At 43.2% G+C, this 17,169-nt stretch overlaps 1 protein-coding gene across 2 annotated transcripts in view; it reads right to left on the bottom strand.

Moving 5' to 3' along the window:
- The window catches only part of LOC125083379 (adhesion G protein-coupled receptor E2-like), a 36,465-nt gene that overhangs the window by 10,024 nt on the left and 9,272 nt on the right, over positions 1–17,169 (bottom strand). For both annotated transcript variants that reach the window (XM_047699842.1, XM_047699848.1), the window contains exons 4-13: positions 15,742–15,792; positions 15,310–15,444; positions 11,374–11,529; positions 10,651–10,815; positions 10,104–10,150; positions 9,892–9,969; positions 9,292–9,469; positions 1,449–1,556; positions 1,068–1,291; positions 685–864 (exon numbers count right to left, since the gene is read on the bottom strand). In XM_047699842.1, coding sequence (XP_047555798.1) covers positions 685–864; positions 1,068–1,291; positions 1,449–1,556; positions 9,292–9,469; positions 9,892–9,969; positions 10,104–10,150; positions 10,651–10,815; positions 11,374–11,529; positions 15,310–15,444; positions 15,742–15,792 — 1,322 coding nt within the window. The remainder of the gene's footprint in view (positions 1–684; positions 865–1,067; positions 1,292–1,448; positions 1,557–9,291; positions 9,470–9,891; positions 9,970–10,103; positions 10,151–10,650; positions 10,816–11,373; positions 11,530–15,309; positions 15,445–15,741; positions 15,793–17,169) is intronic.

Genomic DNA, 17,169 nt, shown 5'->3' with positions numbered 1-17,169 from the left:
CCAAATCTTCCTTTCTACAGCTCCTGAGAGCCACTTTCTACAGACTTCCTGTCCTGAAGACCCCTGTCATAAGCAGAAATCTAATTTGTCAATAATAGGTGTGCACACACTTTCTTCTGGATTTTCAGTTAAATGCCATTTTAGGTGCTGCTGTGAAGGGATTATGCTGATGGAATTCAGATCCTATGTCTCTGAGAGGGAGTTTATTGTGGGTGGGCCTGGTCTAATCAAGTTAGCTCTTAAAAACTCTGGGCTCTTGGAGAAAAATGAGTTGAAGTTTGAGAGCAATTGTGGTCAGGGAGCTCCTCCTGCTCATCTCTGAATAGAAATGCTGAGACGCTGTGTGAGGGCTGCCAGAGAAGGAATGCATGCAGCCCCGAGGAGCTGAGCAAGGTCCCCTGCTCACAGCTACCCAGAAAGTGGAACTCCAGCCCTATGACTGCAAAGAACTAAATCCTGCCAGCAACCAGGGAGCTCCCAGGAGGACCCTGAGCCACAGAGGACAATGCAGCTCTGGTCACTTTCAGGCTTGTAAGACTCAGAACAGACAACTCAGCCCCACGATGCCCAAGATGCCCCAAAGAAACCACAGATATAAATTTCTGTTTATTTAAAGCCCCTACATATGAAGAAACATGTTACAGAACAATAGGCATGGAATGCAGCCCCTTCCAGTGCTCTCACCTGCACATCATAGTGGGCCATGAGGACAGCAAAGCTGCTGAGATGGGTGCACTGGCAGGTGGTGCTGGTGTCTTCAGTGGTCACCATCCTGCATCCTGTGGTGGACCAATGACCATATCCATCCAGACTGTGCTCCCAGAAGACGCAGAACACCTTTTGCATTGGCCCAGGGGTCACTGACTGCAGGACGAGAATGTAGGTAGGAACTGGTGGTTCTGGTGTTCAGAAATGCTTATCCAAAGCTGGTTTGCAAAGGGCTTTCCTGAGGAATGATGCACCCATGGGGCAACCCCCTGAAACCTCAAGACTGAGCTAGGCAGCAAGGCTGTGCCCAGGACCTAGGCTCATTCCACACCCACAGCCTATCTCACCCCAACACTCACATGGTGAGAGAAGATGAAGGTGATGGGGGAGCTGAGGTTCTGGGTGTCCTTGTTGCTCATAAAGGCAGAGATGACATCTGAGAGCAGGACAGAGGAGACTTCTGGCAACACGCCCTTGTGTGCCCCATGCAGAACTGCCTGTTTCTCAGGCTCCAGGACCAGGGGGGCCTCCGCCAGCAACTTGCCCATCCCTGGAGTGGAGACGAGGCCCACCACAGAAGGACCTGCAGGATGAGGCCAATGTTGATACCTTGGGGTACCAATAGGGCCCTTCCTCCTCAGATGGACTCTTTGTGGCTCCACTAGACCCCCGTTTCCCTTTAATTTTCGGTTTCCTGTTTGTCACATCCTTGGGCATCTTCCTCCCATTTCAGCCATTACCTGAGTCCTCAGATTCATGCACCACATCCCAGTTCAGCATCATCTTCACCTGATTCTGTCTCAAGATGACAGTTTTATCTCCTTGCTCCCGCACCTTCAGGGACAGGTCTATGAGATTCCAGAGTTGTGTAAGGGAGATAGATTAGTATTTGTTACAGTAGTGGTTGATATAATGCTATTCTATGTATGTATATATGATGTATGTATAAAAATATTTTATATATTACCTAAATATATAATATAAATACTTTATATGTAATATAAATACATACAGAAGTCATATATAGTATAATATATAATGTTGAATATTATGTAATTTATAGAACACACACATAATATATGCATATAATATAAGAAATAAATTCTCTAAATCTAATATATATTATATATTAATAATAGTATTATATGACACACATAATAACAATATTGCACATATTTGGTGTACACAATAATTTTATATATGTGTAAAATTTGAATTTATCAAGGGTTATAAGAGAATATTATCAGCAATTATTCAACAGTAGGTTACATAACCTAGAAGAAATGAGAAAATTCCTAAACAGTCACAAAACTACTAAAACTGAATTTTTCAAAAAATTTCTTTTCAGCGTAACAGTATTCATTGTTTTTGCACCACACCCAGTGCTCCATGCAATACATGCCCTCCTTAATACCCACCACCTGGCTCCCCCAACCTGACTTCTTTAAAATTAAGTTTAGTTAGCCAACATATCATAACATGTCATTAGTAAAACTGACTTTAGAAGAAACAGAAAATCAGGACAGACCAGTAGGTAGTGGCATTGAGTTGTTTATCAAAACCTTCCCTGAACAAAAAGCTCACGTCAGATGGTTTTGTTGCGGAATTCCATTTAAAGATGATATCATCCATTTAAAAGACTAATCCTTCCAACAGTGTAGGAGGGTTCCCCTTTCTCCGCATCCTCGCCAGAACCCTCCTACACTGTTGGTGGGAATGCAAGCTGGTGCAACCACTCTGGAAAACAGCATGGAGGTTCCTCAAAATGTTGAAAATAGAACTACCCTATGACCCAGTAATTGCACTGCTGGGTATTTACCCTAAAGATACAAATGTAGTGATCCGAAGGGGCACGTGCACCCGAATGTTTATAGCAGCAATGTCTACAATAGCCAAACTATGGAAAGAACCTAGATGTCCATCTACAGATGAATGGATAAAGAAGATGTGGTATATATACACAATGGAATACTATGCAGCCATCAAAAGAAATGAAATCTTGCCATTTGTGACGACATGGATGGAACTAGAGGGTATCATGCTTAGCGAAATAAGTCAATGGGAGAAAGACAACTATCATATGATCTCCCTGATATGAGGGAGAGGAGATGCAACATGGGGGGTTAAGGGGGTAGGAGAAGAGTAAATGAAACAAGATGGGATTGGGAGGGAGACAAACCATAAGTGACTCTTAATCTCACAAAACAAACTGAGGGTTGATGGGGGGAGGGGGTTGGGGGGGTGGGGTTATGGATATTGGGGAGGGTATGTGCTATGGTGAGTGCTGTGAAGTGTGTAAACCTGGCAATTCGCAGACCTGTACCCCTGGGGATAAAAATATATGTTTATAGATTAAAAAAAATTTAAGAAAGTAAACAATATACTACAGAAACACAAACACTGCAAGATTATCTAGTCAGATGGAAGTGGTTCCATTAAGCTTGCAATTAATCTGCTAGGAGATGCTATAAAGTGTATAAAAGGGGAATAAACAAAACAATAAAGGGGAAAATACTTGAAAGTTCAAAAAAAAAAAGACTAATCCTTTGTAAACTCCTCCATAAAGTAAAATAAAATAAAGTAAAATAATATAGGAAGAAATACTACCTAAATAATTTTATGAGGCCACCATTACCCTGCAAACAAAACTAGATAATGATATCACAAGAAAAAAAAAACAACTACTATAGACCAATCTTTTAGGAACATAGATGCCAAAAGAGTCAACAAAATATATGGAATAATTTTATTCAAGGGAGCTCAAGACTTGTACATAGAAAACTGTTAACTGTGCTTATGGATGGGTGACTCAATATTGTTATGATGGCAATGTCCCTGCAGAAATTTACAGAATCAGTGCCATCCCTACGAGGATTCCAAAGCAATTTTAGATATTTAAGTTTTTGCGGAAATGGAAAAGCTCAACCTAAAATTCACAGGGCATTGCAAATACCCAAATACTATCTTGAAGATGAAAAAAAAGTTGGAGTACTTAATCTCCTAATTTCAAAACTGACTACCAACCTACAATAATCAGAACAGGAGGACATTGGCATAAGGATAGGCAAACAGACCAGTAAAATAGAGTTTAAAGTCCAGAAACAAACCCATACATCTATGGTTAATTAATTTCCAAAAACTGGTGCCAAGACCCTTCAGTGGAAAAAATAAGTGTCTGTAACAAATGGTCCTGACACACCTGGCTATCCACACACAAAGGAAAGAAGCTGGAAACCTACCTCACACAACACACAAAAATTAGTTCAAAGCGGGTCAAAGACCTACATTAAAATTTACCCCAAAGATAGAGATGTAGTGAAAAAAGGGCCGTCTGTACCCCAATGTTCATAGCAGCAATGGCCACGGTCGCCAAACCATGGAAAGAACCAAGATGCCCTTCAACAGACAAATGGATAAAGAAGATGTGGTCCATATACCCTATGGAGTATTATGCCTCCATCAGAAAGGACGAATATCCCACTTTTGTTATCAACATGGACGGGACTGGAAGAGATTATGCTGAGTGAAATAAGTCAAGCAGAGAGAGACAATTATCATACGGTTTCACTTATTTGTGGAGCATAAGATATAATACGGAGGACATGGGGAGATGGAGAGGAGAAGGGAGTTGGGGGAATTTAGAGGGGGAGACAAACCCTGAGAGACTATGGATTCTGAAAAACAATCTGAGGGTTTTGGCGGGGTCTGGGATGGGAGGTTGGGTGAGCCTGGTGGTGGCTATTATGGAGGGAACATATTGCATGGAACACTGGGTGTGGTACATAAACAACGAATTCCAGTACACTGAAAAGAAATTTTAAAAATAAATAAAAATTGAAAGGTTTTTCTAGAATTTATTTTATTTTTAAATTAAAATTCAATTAATTAACATACACTGTGTTAGTTTCAGCAATAGAATTTAGTGATTCATCAGTTGTGTGTAATACCCAGTTCTCTTTACATCAAGTGCCCTCTCTAATGCCCATCGCCCAGTTATCCCATCAAAAAATAAATAAAAATTAAACAAAACAAAAACAAAAACATGTGAACCAATATTCGTACTAGGATTATTCTCAACAATCAGAAGGTGGCAATAAGCTAAATGTCCATCAGTGGATGAAGGGTGGATTAAAAGGTGCTGCAGCTATATGCAATGGAATATTATACAGCCATAAAAATAACAAAACACCTATAGATGCTACAAAATGGATAAGCCTTGAAAACATTATGCTAGGTGGAAGAAGACACATATTAAGCAACACAGTGTATGAGTCTCTCTATATGAATGTCCAGAATAGGCACATCCATAGAGACAGAAAACAAACCAGTGATGTCTAGGGGCTGGGGGAGGGGATGAATGAGGAATGACTCCTGAGCAGGGGTACAATATTTATTGCAAGGGTAAAGAAAATATTTTAGAAATAGAGGCAATGATTGCAACTCTGTGAATATACTAAATGTCACTGAATGGGGGCACCTGCGTGGCTCAGTGGGATGAGCATTAGACTCCTGGTTTTGTTCAGGAGATTATCTCAGGGTCATGGGATCAAGCCCCGCCTTGGGCTTGTGCTTAGCCAGAGTTTGCTTGAGGTTTCTCTCTCCTTCTTCCTCAGCCCCTCCCCTCTGCCCTTATTCTCTTTCTTTATAAAATCAATCAATCAATCAATCAATCTTAGAAAAATAAATGCCACTGCATAGTATGCTTTGCTTAAATGGTGAATTTTATGGTACATGAATTTTACCTGAAATAAAACAAATAAAACACTTAAATATCAGATAATATTAAATTCATATTATTCCAAGTTAAATAAATTATTTTCTTGGGAAGCCATTTCTATTTTATCTTAAATTCTTCTTTATCAATTTCTCTGTTCATAATTTATTTTTTATTAACATGTATATTATTTATAGTTTTATTAATTTCTTTTTTTATTTTTAATTTTTTTCAGTGTTCCAAGATTCATTGTTTATGCACCACACCCAGTGCTCCATGCAATACGAGCCCTCCTTAATACCTACCACCAGTGTCACCCAACCCCTCACCCCCTCCCTTCCAAACCCTCAGTTTGTTTCTCAGAATCCATAGTCTCTCATATTTCATCTCCCCCTCTGATTTCCCCCAATTCACTTTTCCTCTCATTCTCCTAATGTCCTCCATGTTATTCCTTATGCTCCACAAGTTAAGAGAAGCCATATGATAATTGACTCTCTCTGCTATACTTATTATACTCAGTATAATCTCCAGTCCCGATGTTTGATACAAAAGTTGGGTATTCATCTTTTCTGAGAGAGGCATAATATTCCATTGTATATGGAACATATCTTAATTATCCATTTGTCTGTTGAAGGGCATCTTGGTTCTTTCCACAGTTTGGTGACCATGGCCACTGCTGCTATGAACATTGGGGTATGGATGTTCTTTTTACTACATCTGTATTTGGGGTAAATACCCAGTAGTGCAATTGCAGGGTCATAGGGTAACTCAATTTTTTAATTTCTTAGGAATCTCCACACTGTTTTCCAAAGTGGCACACCAACTTGCATTCCCACCAATAGTGTAAGAGAGTTCCCCCTTCTCCACATTCTAACAGTTGTTTCCTGTTCTGAAAATTTTGGCCATTCTAACTGGGGTAAGGTGGTATCCCAATGAGGTTTTGATTTGAATATCCCTGATGTAAGGTGGTATCTCAATTAGCAAAACAGGAAACAACATGTGTTGGAGGGGATGTGGAGAAAGAGGAACCCTCTTACACTGTTGGTGGGAATGCAAGTTGGTGCAGCCTCTTTGGAGAACAGTGTGGAGATTCCTCAAGAAATTAAAAATAGAGCTTCCCTATGACCCTGCCATTGCACTACTGGGTATTTACCCCAAAGATACAGATGGAGTGAAAAGAAGGGCCATCTGTACCCCAATGTTCATAGCAGCAATGGCCACGGTCGCCAAACTGTGGAAAGAACCAAGATGCCCTTCAATGGACGAATGGATAAGGAAGATGTGGTCCATATACACTATGGAGTATTATGCCTCCATCAGAAAGGATGAATACCCAACTTTTGTAGCAACATGGACGGGATTGGAAGACATTGTGCTGAGTGAAATAAGTCAAGCAGAGAGAGTCAATTATCATATGGTTTCACTTATTTGTGGAACATAACAAATAGCATGGAGAAATGGGGGAGTTACAGAGGGGAAGGGAGTTGGGGGAAATTGGAAGGGGAGGTGAACCATGAGAGACTGTCGACTCTGAAAAACAATCTGAGGGGTTTGAAGGGGCAGGGGTTGGGAGGTTGGGAGAGCCAGATGGTGGGTATTATGGAGGGCACGTATTGCATGGAGCACTGGGTGTGGTGCAAAAACAATGAATTGTTACGCTGAAAATAAAAAAAAAATAAAAAAAATGAATATCCCTGGTGGCTAATGATGATGAAGAGATTTTCATGTGTCTGATAGCCATTTGTATGTCTTCTTTGGAGAAGTGTCTGTTCATGTCTTCTGCCAATTTTTTGATGTGATTATCGGTTTTGTGTGTGTTGAGTTGAAGGGGATCTTTATATATCTTGAATACCAGCCCTTTCTCTGTAGTGTTATTTATGAATATCTCCTCCCATTCTGTGGGTTGCCTCTTTGTTTTGTTGACTGTTTCGTTTGCTGTGTAGAAGCTTTTGTTCTTGATGAATTCCCAAAAGTTTTTTGCTTTGGTTTCCTTTGCCTTTAGAGACATGTCATGAAAGAAGTTGCTGTGGCCGATGCCAAAGAGGTTACTGCTTATGTTCTCCTCTGGGATTTTGATAGATTCCTGCCTCATGTTGAGGTTTTTCATTCATTTTGAGTTTAACTTTGTGAATGGTGTAAGAGAATGGTCGAGTTTCATTCTTTTTTTTTCCCTTTCTTTAAAAAATTTTTTTTTTTAATTTTCAGCATAACAGTATTCATTGCTTTTTTGCACCACACCCAGTGCTCCAGGCAATCTGTGCCCTCTCTAATACCGTAAGTATCCAATTTTCCCAGCACCATTTATTTTTTATTTTATTTTATTTTATTTTATTTATTTTTTCAAAAGATTTTTGCTAATTTAATGACAGAGAGAGATCACAAGTATGCAGAGAGAGAGAGAGAGAGGGAGAGAGAGAGAGAGAGGGAAGCAGGCTTCCCACTGAGCAGAGAGCCCAATGCAGAACTCGATCCCAGGACCCCGTGATCATGACCCGAGCTGAAGGCAGTGGCTTAACCCACTGAGCCACCCAGGTGTCCCATCCCAGCAACATTTATTGAAGAGACTGTCTTTTCCCCAGTGGATATTTTTTCCTGCTTTGTTGATTACTTGAGCATAGATATTCATTTCTTGTTTTGTTGAGATACAATTGACATTAGTTTCATGTTTACAAGATAATGATTAATTATTTATTTATATTGCAAAATGATCACCACAGGAAGCCTAGTTAATTTCTGGCACCACAAACAGTTAAAAATTATTTTTCCTGAGATGAGAACTTCCTAGATTTAAATTTTTTTAATTAACATATAATATATTATTTGCCCCAGGTGTACAGGTCTGTGATTCATCAGGCTAACACATTTCACAGCACTCACCATAGCACATACCCTCCCTAATGTCCATGATCAAGCCACCCTATCCCTACGCCCCCACCCCCCAGCAACCCTCAGTTTGTTTTGTGAGATTAAGAGTCTCTTATGGTTTGCCTCCTTCCTGATCCCATCTTGTTGAAATTTTTCCTTCCCTACCCCCCACTACCCCCACTCTGCCTCTCAAATTCTCATATCACAGAGATTATATGATAATTGTCCTTATCTGATTGACTTATTTCACTCAGCATAATACCCTCTAGTTCCTTTCATGTCGTTTCAAATGGCAAGATTTCATTTCTTTTCATGGCTGCATAGTATTCCATTATATATATATATATATATATATATATATATATATATATCACATCACATCTTCTTTATCCATTCATCTGTTGATTGACACCTAGTCTCTTTCCATAGTTTGGCTATTGTGGACATTGGTGCTATAAACGTTTGGGTGCATGTGCCCATTTGGATCACTACATTTGTATCTTTAGGGTAAATACCCAGTAGTGTGATTGCTGTGTCATAGGGTAGCTCTATTTTCAACGTTTTGGTCAAGATTTACTCTTGTAGCAACTTTGAAATATGTAACATAGTATTATTTACTATAGTCACATGGTACCTTACATACCATCACTTATTTATTTTATATCTTTGACCCCCTTCACCCATTTGGCCTACTGACCTACCCCCACACACCTCACAAGCACCCCACTAACCCCCATCTATGGCAACCACCCATCTGTACCTCGTGTTTGTGTTTTATTTATTTATTTTTCAAAGATTCCACATATAAGTGAGATCACCCAGAATTTGTCCTTCTCTGACTTAATTTACTTAGCATAATTTATTCATTTCTTTTTAATCACTTATTTTAATTTGTTTATGAGTATAATACTGAGATACAAGCATGGTCACACACTCCACTGAGGCTGGGGAACAAATGTGGGAGAACAGGCAGAGCAGAGCCTGGGGAAGACCCCAGTACTTACCTGTGCCTGCAGATGCATTGAAGGTCAATGTCCCATTGGGCAGGGCCTGGCTTAGGTTTCTCAGCACATTCTCCAGGCCAGCGAGCAGGTTCGTGGCCACACAGTGTTGCTTTGAGCGGGGCAGGGCCTCCAGGTCCTCAGGGGTCTGCAGCAGCTCATCCACCCCCTGTACGACATCCTGGGGGAAAGCAGACACAGAAGTAGTGCATCATGGGCCTGACAGACTGCATGAAGTGGCTGTCCACTTAGCCTCAAAGTAAAGGTCCTAGAGACTATCTGTTTGGGGGAAAAGGTGACACTGTTTGAGATTTCCTGGGATTGCCCCTGGAATCCAGCCACTCACAGTCAATCCTGCTCATGAATGCCAAGGATGACATAAATCCAATTTCCATAAAAGTAAGATGAAAGGTTGTTAGTCGGTGCAGGTGGGTGTCTAATGGTGAGTACAAATACCTGGATGTCTGCTCTTCCCACCCACCTCAGGAGAAGCAGTGCCTCAGGGAGGCCACCATTGTGTTGGGGGTGACTCTTTCCACACCAAGGCTCTCCTGGGCCTTCATGAGATGCCTCCAACTTGTCTCCCCTGGATTCTGACCTTACCTGGATGGTGTCCTGGACAAAGGCTGGTATGAAATTTCTGCCCAGATCTTCGAATCTTTTAAAGAAGCGGGAGAGTCTCTGGGGAGAGGGAAGATGAGGAAGTCAGAGATCCTCAATATGGGTGTGGAATCTTGGGGAAAATGGCAACCAGGAGAGGTGGGGGGCTTTGAGGAAGGATTTCCTGTCTCCTAGTCCCTGCTGGGGCCACTCACCCGGCTCTTGATTCCACGGGGTGGGTTCCAGGTGGGGAAAAAGATGCCTGCAGGGGACAACAGCAGCTCATTAGGTGTGAAAGCATCTGTGTGTGTGTGTGTGTGTGTGTTAGGGGAAGGGGCCTGGGGTCAGGTCAGACCAGGTACTTTCCCAGGTGGTCATTTGGTTATTCAGGGACCCTAGTTTGGGCATAGATGCATCAGGAAGGCCCCACTGAGTCCTCCCTCGTGAGTGGGTGCCTTTTCTTATTCACATCGAGGTGTGCTATGGGTGAATGTGGTGCCCAGATGCTCAGCTGCCCAGATATGGATGGAATGGGCCTGAATTCTCCCTGTCTTCAGCTCCATTCTCTCAGCCTCCCTGGGCAGCTTTTAGCCAGGGTGGGGACAACATGGCAATCTGTGTCCCAGCCTGAGCATTTGGACAAAGACCACAGTGGGTCTTCTCGGGAACCACATTCAGGGAATATACCATATTTCCCAACCAGGATGCTGTCTGGCTCCCAGTGACAGCTTTTGTTTTAATTCCCTCAGGGCAACTGCTCACCTGCTTGTCCCCCATATCTCCCACTGCTATCTGGTCTAGATGAGAGCCCCTTCTCATCACCCAATTCTCCACGTGTATATGGGGGTGCCTCCGTGTTATTCTGCTTAGACTCCACACAACATCCTTCTGGGTCCTGGTCATCTGGTCTTCTCTCAGGATTTTGAACTGAAATTATTTGGGAGAGTCACAGTCAGCCTTGTGCAGGGAGACAGACAGAGGCCGAGCAGCTGAGATGGGGGTTCAGGATGCTGAAATTGTTGGCCAGGGAGAGCACAGACCCAGGAAACAGGGCTGGCCCTCCCATCTTCCCCTTGTAGTGTTTCTGGAGGGGTTCCCTGGGTCCAACATGGCCCAGAAGATCTGAGAGTTTTCCTGGCATGGCCAAGCCCATCTGGGCTCTGGTGGGAAAGGTCTCATCCTCACAGTCACTGATGATGGTGAAGTGGAGGGATTTTCCACTAGAAACTGCTGTAAGCTCCTGAAATATCTTGAGTGCCATCCTTTTTTTTTTTTAAATGTCACAAAAGTAAAATGCCAAAGAGCAAAGGGGATTCTTTGAACTTCCATAAGTGACCCTCTACAGAGAGTTCTGAGCCTTGGGGTTCAAAGAGGTACAGAACTCTGGGTAGGTTCTGAGGATGGTTCTCTGATGCCTGGGGAAAGTGTGCTGCATGACTCCAAACCTCATGGAGGAGGCGATGGAAGACACAAGTGAATTCTTACCTTGACATGTGTTCTCACTCTCATTCCTGAATGTTCTTGGCCCCGAAGCAAGCTTGTAACCTGGAATGCATGTGCAGTAGTAGCTCCCCTCTGTGTTCTGGCAGTCTGCAAATTTCCCACAGGACACTGTCGATTTGGGACCACACTCGTTGATGTCTGGAAAACAATAGGGCAAAGGGTCACCTCCCAAAGATGTGAGTTCCCATAGGGCAGAGACCCTGGCCTCCAGCCTGACTCAGTCATAGGTACTGGAGAGAACTCAGATTGCTGATGGCATTCCTGGGACAGGTCTGAGCTGGAGACAGCTGCTGCAGAAAGCCTGCTCACTGCTCCACTCATCTTTGCTCTCTGGCTGGGTCTGAGGGCACCTAGATTCAGATACTCTGCTGTGCCATCATAGGGGCAGGAAGGAGGTCAGCATACCCTTCTGCAGGGGTTGTGGGGTGGACTGAGGCACTGAGTCTCTGCTTGCACTATTGCGGATCTGGGGGTGGGCTCCAGTTAGTGTGACAGTGGCACTGAAGGCCACTTTCAATGCTGAGTCAGTGAGGGGAGTCACAGCTAGAGTCTGTACAGAGTAACACTCTTTCCTACCTGAGGGTAAAGCCAAGTGGTCTGGCCACTGCCCATTGGCAGCTTCTACCTCCCATTACTCACGGTGGCCCAAGATCCCCCCAGAGTCCTCATCACCCACTGCCTCAGGCTCCCAATGTCAGGTACTTTTATGATCCCCAAGGATATTTCTGTGAAAGTTATACTATCTCTGCTTCTGAAGGAGGTCCCCTCTTGTCAGAGACATTGGGAATGTGAAATGAACCTGCACAAAGTTCCTCACAGCTGAGTCATTGGTGATGTCTTCTGGCATCTTATCTCTCCCTATTTTTTAAACGACTGGAAAGATGTCTGTTAGCCAGGTCCTCTTTGAGTAGCTCAGGGAGCTAGAGCTGGACACTATCAGCTGAAAATAGCAACAGTTTTATAAAAACCATGGACACAAGAGTGAATCCAAATGCAGGCACAAATATTTGGTCCTATACATTCCAAAACTTTCAAAGTTTCTTCTCTGCACCTGTGGACATTCCTTCTAAGACCCCATACCAGGCTGTGGGTGTCAGTACAAGGACATGACAGGATGTTGGAAGACACACACCTGATGCATTCGTGTTCACCCCCACCTGGGCAATGGGATTGCCCTCCTCTCTTCTCAGATGGTGACAATGGCAAGAGAACTATCTTCAATGTTGCAGGTTGGGGTGGAGTTGAGTGGGTGTTGACTGAGAAGGAGGTGCAAGGTGTGGAAGGCATGAGGACAGGAAACTCCTCAACCAGACAGACATGCTTCCAGAAAGGAGCTGAGATCCAGTTACATTAGTGGTAGGATCTCCTTGTCATACTTACTCAGTCAGAAGTCTCCATAAAACACACATGCAAATGCACCAAAGCTGGCTAATAGTCACAACATCTCTTTTTAAAATTCTGATAGCATCTTTCCCCCAAGTACTAAATGACACCTGGATCTTAGAAAATATGAAAAATGAGAAAATATGAAAAATGAGAACAACGAAAATACACCTACAAGTCCAGTATATATTGACTACTTGAAGATTGAGGATATTTTTTTTCCTCAGCTTTTCAAACATACTAGGAACATTGTCCTTTATTATCAATAAATATGCATCCTAGATGATTTTGAGTAGATGAAGAATATTTCTTGGTATGAAAATTGTTTATTTCCCCTTTTCTCCACTAATTTTCTTATTGTGGTGAAATGCCCATAACATATAATATACCATGTTAGCCATACTTAAGTCATGTAAATTTCTTTTTTAATCTTGCATTGTTGAAGAATAAAAACTCTTCTGTTTGAGACGTTGATCTAGGTTCTACAATCTTATTAATTTTGATTTGGATAAACCAATCTCTTTGATCCCAATTATGATAAAAAATGAATCCATAAAATTCATAGAAAAAAAACAGGGGATAAAGTCTTTGAAATCGGTCTCAACACAGATTTTTTGGATTTGACTCCAGAAAACAAAGATAAAGAAGAGGAAATATGCCAAATCAGAAAGCTTTTGTAAAGCAAAGGAAACTATCAATAAAATGAAAAGGCAATCTATAATTTAAAAGAAAATATTCACAAATCATATATCTGAAAAGTGATTAACATCCAAAAAATACAAAGGACTCATTCAACACAATAGAAAAACCTAAACAATCCAATTTAAAAAATGGGTAGAGATCTGAATAGACATTTTCCACAGAAGACATCCAAATGGCCAACAGGTACATGAAAAAGTACCCAACATCACTCATCAGCATGGAAATGTGAATCCAAACCATAAGGTGGTATCATCTCACACCTGTTGGAATGGCTACTATAAAAAAAAAAAGATAAGGAACTGCAAGTATTGGTGAGGATGTGGGCAAAAGAGAACCTTGCTCCCTATTGGAGGGAATGCAAGTTAGTGCAACCACTATGGGAAAAAAATCTGGAGATTCTTCGAAAAAATTAAAAACAGAACTACTGTATGATCTAACAATTCCACTCCTGGGTATTTATTTGAAGGAAACAAAAACACTAATTTGGAAAGATATCTGCATCACAGCATTTCTAACAGGCAAGTTCATCGCAGCATTTATGACAGGCAAGGTAGGGAAAAAACATGTTTCTACCAACGCCTGAGTGAATGATGGAAAGTGGTGTAGGTGCACAGGGGACTATCATTCAGCCATAAAAGGGAAGGCAATCTGGCCATTTGCAACAACACATATGGATCTTGAGGGCATTATGCTGAGTGAGATATGCCAGAGAGAGAAGGACAAATGACATATGATTTCACTTCTATGTGGAATCTAAAAAGAGATTATGCTGAGTGAAATAAGCCAAGCAGAGAGAGTCAATTATCATATGGTTTCACTTATTTGTGGAGCATAACAAATAGCATGGAGGACAAGGGGAGTTAGAGAGGAGAAGGGAGTTGAGGGACATTGGAAGGGGAGGTGAACCATGAGAGTCTATGGACTCTGAAAAACAATCTGAGGGTTTTGAAGGGGTGGGGGGTGGGAGGTTGGGGGATCCAGGTGATGGGTATTGGAGAGGGCACGTATTGCATGGAGCTCTGGGTTTGGTGCAAAAACAATGAATACTGTTATGCTGAAAATAAATTTAAAAAATTAAAAAATAGAAACAAAACAGAACTCAGAACAGAGGAATGTAGGTGGGAAATAAAAACTGTGCCAGCTCATGGAACACTACACCAAAAACTATTGATATACTGTATGGTGACTAATGTAACATTATAAAACAAAAACAAAAACACACACACACACAAAAACCACCCAAAAAACAAACCGTGTTAGTTCTGTCTGCCTCATGAGGCTGCTGTGAGGAGTGAGGTGGGAAACCATGACCACGAAGGGGAAGGAGCTCCCAGTGAGCTTATGCTAGAAGGAGACCCTGAGCTTCCAGGTTGCTTCCTCCTGCTGCTTCCATTACTCTCCCCTTTCCTTGTGTTATGAGTATAATCACAGTAATAACAGCAGTGACCATGATAATAGCTTGTGTTTGACAGTGTGCCCTGTACTAGTCTTTGCCTGTTCTTCACACATGTGAATTTTAAATCCCCAATTTATCGACAAGCAAACTGGAGCACAGAGAGGAGAAATAATTTCCTACATGTCGGATGTAATTGGCAGTGAGCTGGACTTTGAACCCACGTAGCTCAGCTCTTCTGTGAAAGCTATCAAAAATCTACCTACTGATCATGAAAACCAGATTGTTCACTTCCCTTGTACTCCTCCTGCCCTGTCACCTCTCTCTTTTCTTTGATGAAATGCTGGGTGCTCTTCTCAGTGATGCTGAAGGCTTGGGAATGCCCCACCATCTCCCAACCCCTGGGTTCTTTGCCCCTCCACCACCCCAAGGCCCTGTACCATCACAACTCTCTGACAGGCTGGTGAAGATCACCCCAGATGACGAAATGAATCCTGGGGAGCAGCGACAGGCAGTGGCATTGACACACGTGGATTTTGGAGGGCACCACTGGGCACAGTCTGTGGGGGCAGAGACTGAGGGGATGAAGACCACAGTCAGAGGGTTCAAGAAATGGAGGGAGCTAGATACCAGCTGAGGGTCCAGGGATAGAGCAAGGGGCGGGGTGTAGGGAAGGGATGGCTGTTACTGGAAGAGCTCAGAGAACTCGACATTTAGGGAGGAAGAATCAGCTTCTTGTATACCCAGAAAGCATCTCTGAGCGTCACTTGTAGAATAAGCCCCCTTCCCTACACATTGATGGTGAGAAAGCCCAGATCCCAGAATTCACTCCCCAGCTTATGTCCCCAGTGGGGTAGTCTGGGCAGACTAACCTTTCAGTTTCTGTGCAGGCCCCAGTGTCAACAGCAGCAGCACCAAGATCCCTGGGACAGAAAAGCAGATGACACAGAGATAAGAGTCAATCCCAGTTTCAACCCATGACTGCATGGCCATTGCCTTCTGCAGCCCATGGTTTTCCAGCAGGATCCATGAGCCTCCTCTACTGCACACAATGCCAAGACTCAGTCTGCATCCCCTCCATCACCCTGGACCCCCCAAGAAGTCAGTCAAGGATAACCACAAAGAAAACCTTCATGGAACCCCAGGTGCTACAGGTAAGGGGACAGAGTATACATGGACAGCTGATGTCATTGACACAACATAGAAATTGAAACCTCTTCCAAAGGAGGGGAGAAAAATTTTGAAGGAGAAACTCTTCCAATCCATGTGTCTTGCCCTTATATAGGTTCTTTGTTCTCCGGCAATAGCAGAAATCTGCTTGGAGAAGGCCTGCTTTCTCTTCCGTGGCTAATGTGTGCCTTTTCTATTTCACATGGATTATGTTATGAGATAAGAGTGTGGCTAGATGTTCTGTTGTCCAGATGTGGATGGAACTGGTCCAAGCCCTCTCAGTCTGTCAAGCCTGGTACCCTCAGATTTCCTGGGTGACTCCTAGAGGGGTGGGGACATCAAAGCTACCCAACCTGAGGATTTGAACAAGTCCAGGGTGGGCCTTCCTGGGAACCAAGTGCAGGGGAAATGCTATGTACCCAACCAGGAACTGTCATGGCTCCCAGCATTGGCCTTTGTCCTGACATTTCCCAGGTAGATTCTCACTGCCTGTGTAATTCTTGGAATCCCAGCTGTCCTGGCAGACAACATGCTCCCATCCACGTTAACTCTGAGACTCCAGCTCCACGGAGATGGGCAAAACCCACACCTGAGCCAGGCCCTTTAAGGGGCTTGAGGGCAAGAGTCAAGAGAATGAAGGTGAAGTTGGACAGGCAGCGTCACCTGGACAGTGGCCACCAGGGCTGTGGTAGACAGTGAGGCTGACATTCAGTCAGGCAGCTTTGGGGCAGTGAAGTTTCCTTTTCTGATCCCCATGAAGGAATCTCTGGACTAAAAGATGGTGGTGAGAATCTGCATCTGAGCAAGGTCAGTGGTGGATGAGGGGAAGGTGGCTGGAGAACGGAGCAGGTGCTGATGGGCGAGAGGTGGCAGATTCTTCTGTTTTCTTGGCCCTTGGACTTCCACCAGTGACATAGACCTGTGGGCACTGCCAAATGGGGCTCACCCTCCATCTTCTGTCTCTGAGTGGTCTGGGTTAAATGGGGCCTGGGTTGGCCTCCTTGGAAGAGGGTCAGGACTCTGAAATGGTCCCCTCTCTTTCCATCTGGTCCAGATGGAAGACTCTTCCATTCACCTCAATCTCAGAGTGTGTGTAGGGTGGTCCACATTACTCTGCCCACCTCCATACA

The sequence above is a fragment of the Lutra lutra genome, chromosome 1 (assembly GCF_902655055.1).
Source record: "Lutra lutra chromosome 1, mLutLut1.2, whole genome shotgun sequence".
Classification (NCBI taxonomy): Eukaryota; Metazoa; Chordata; class Mammalia; order Carnivora; family Mustelidae; genus Lutra; species Lutra lutra.
The sequence above is the reverse complement of the archived record's forward strand: the minus strand, read 5'-3'. Positions and strand labels throughout refer to the sequence as shown.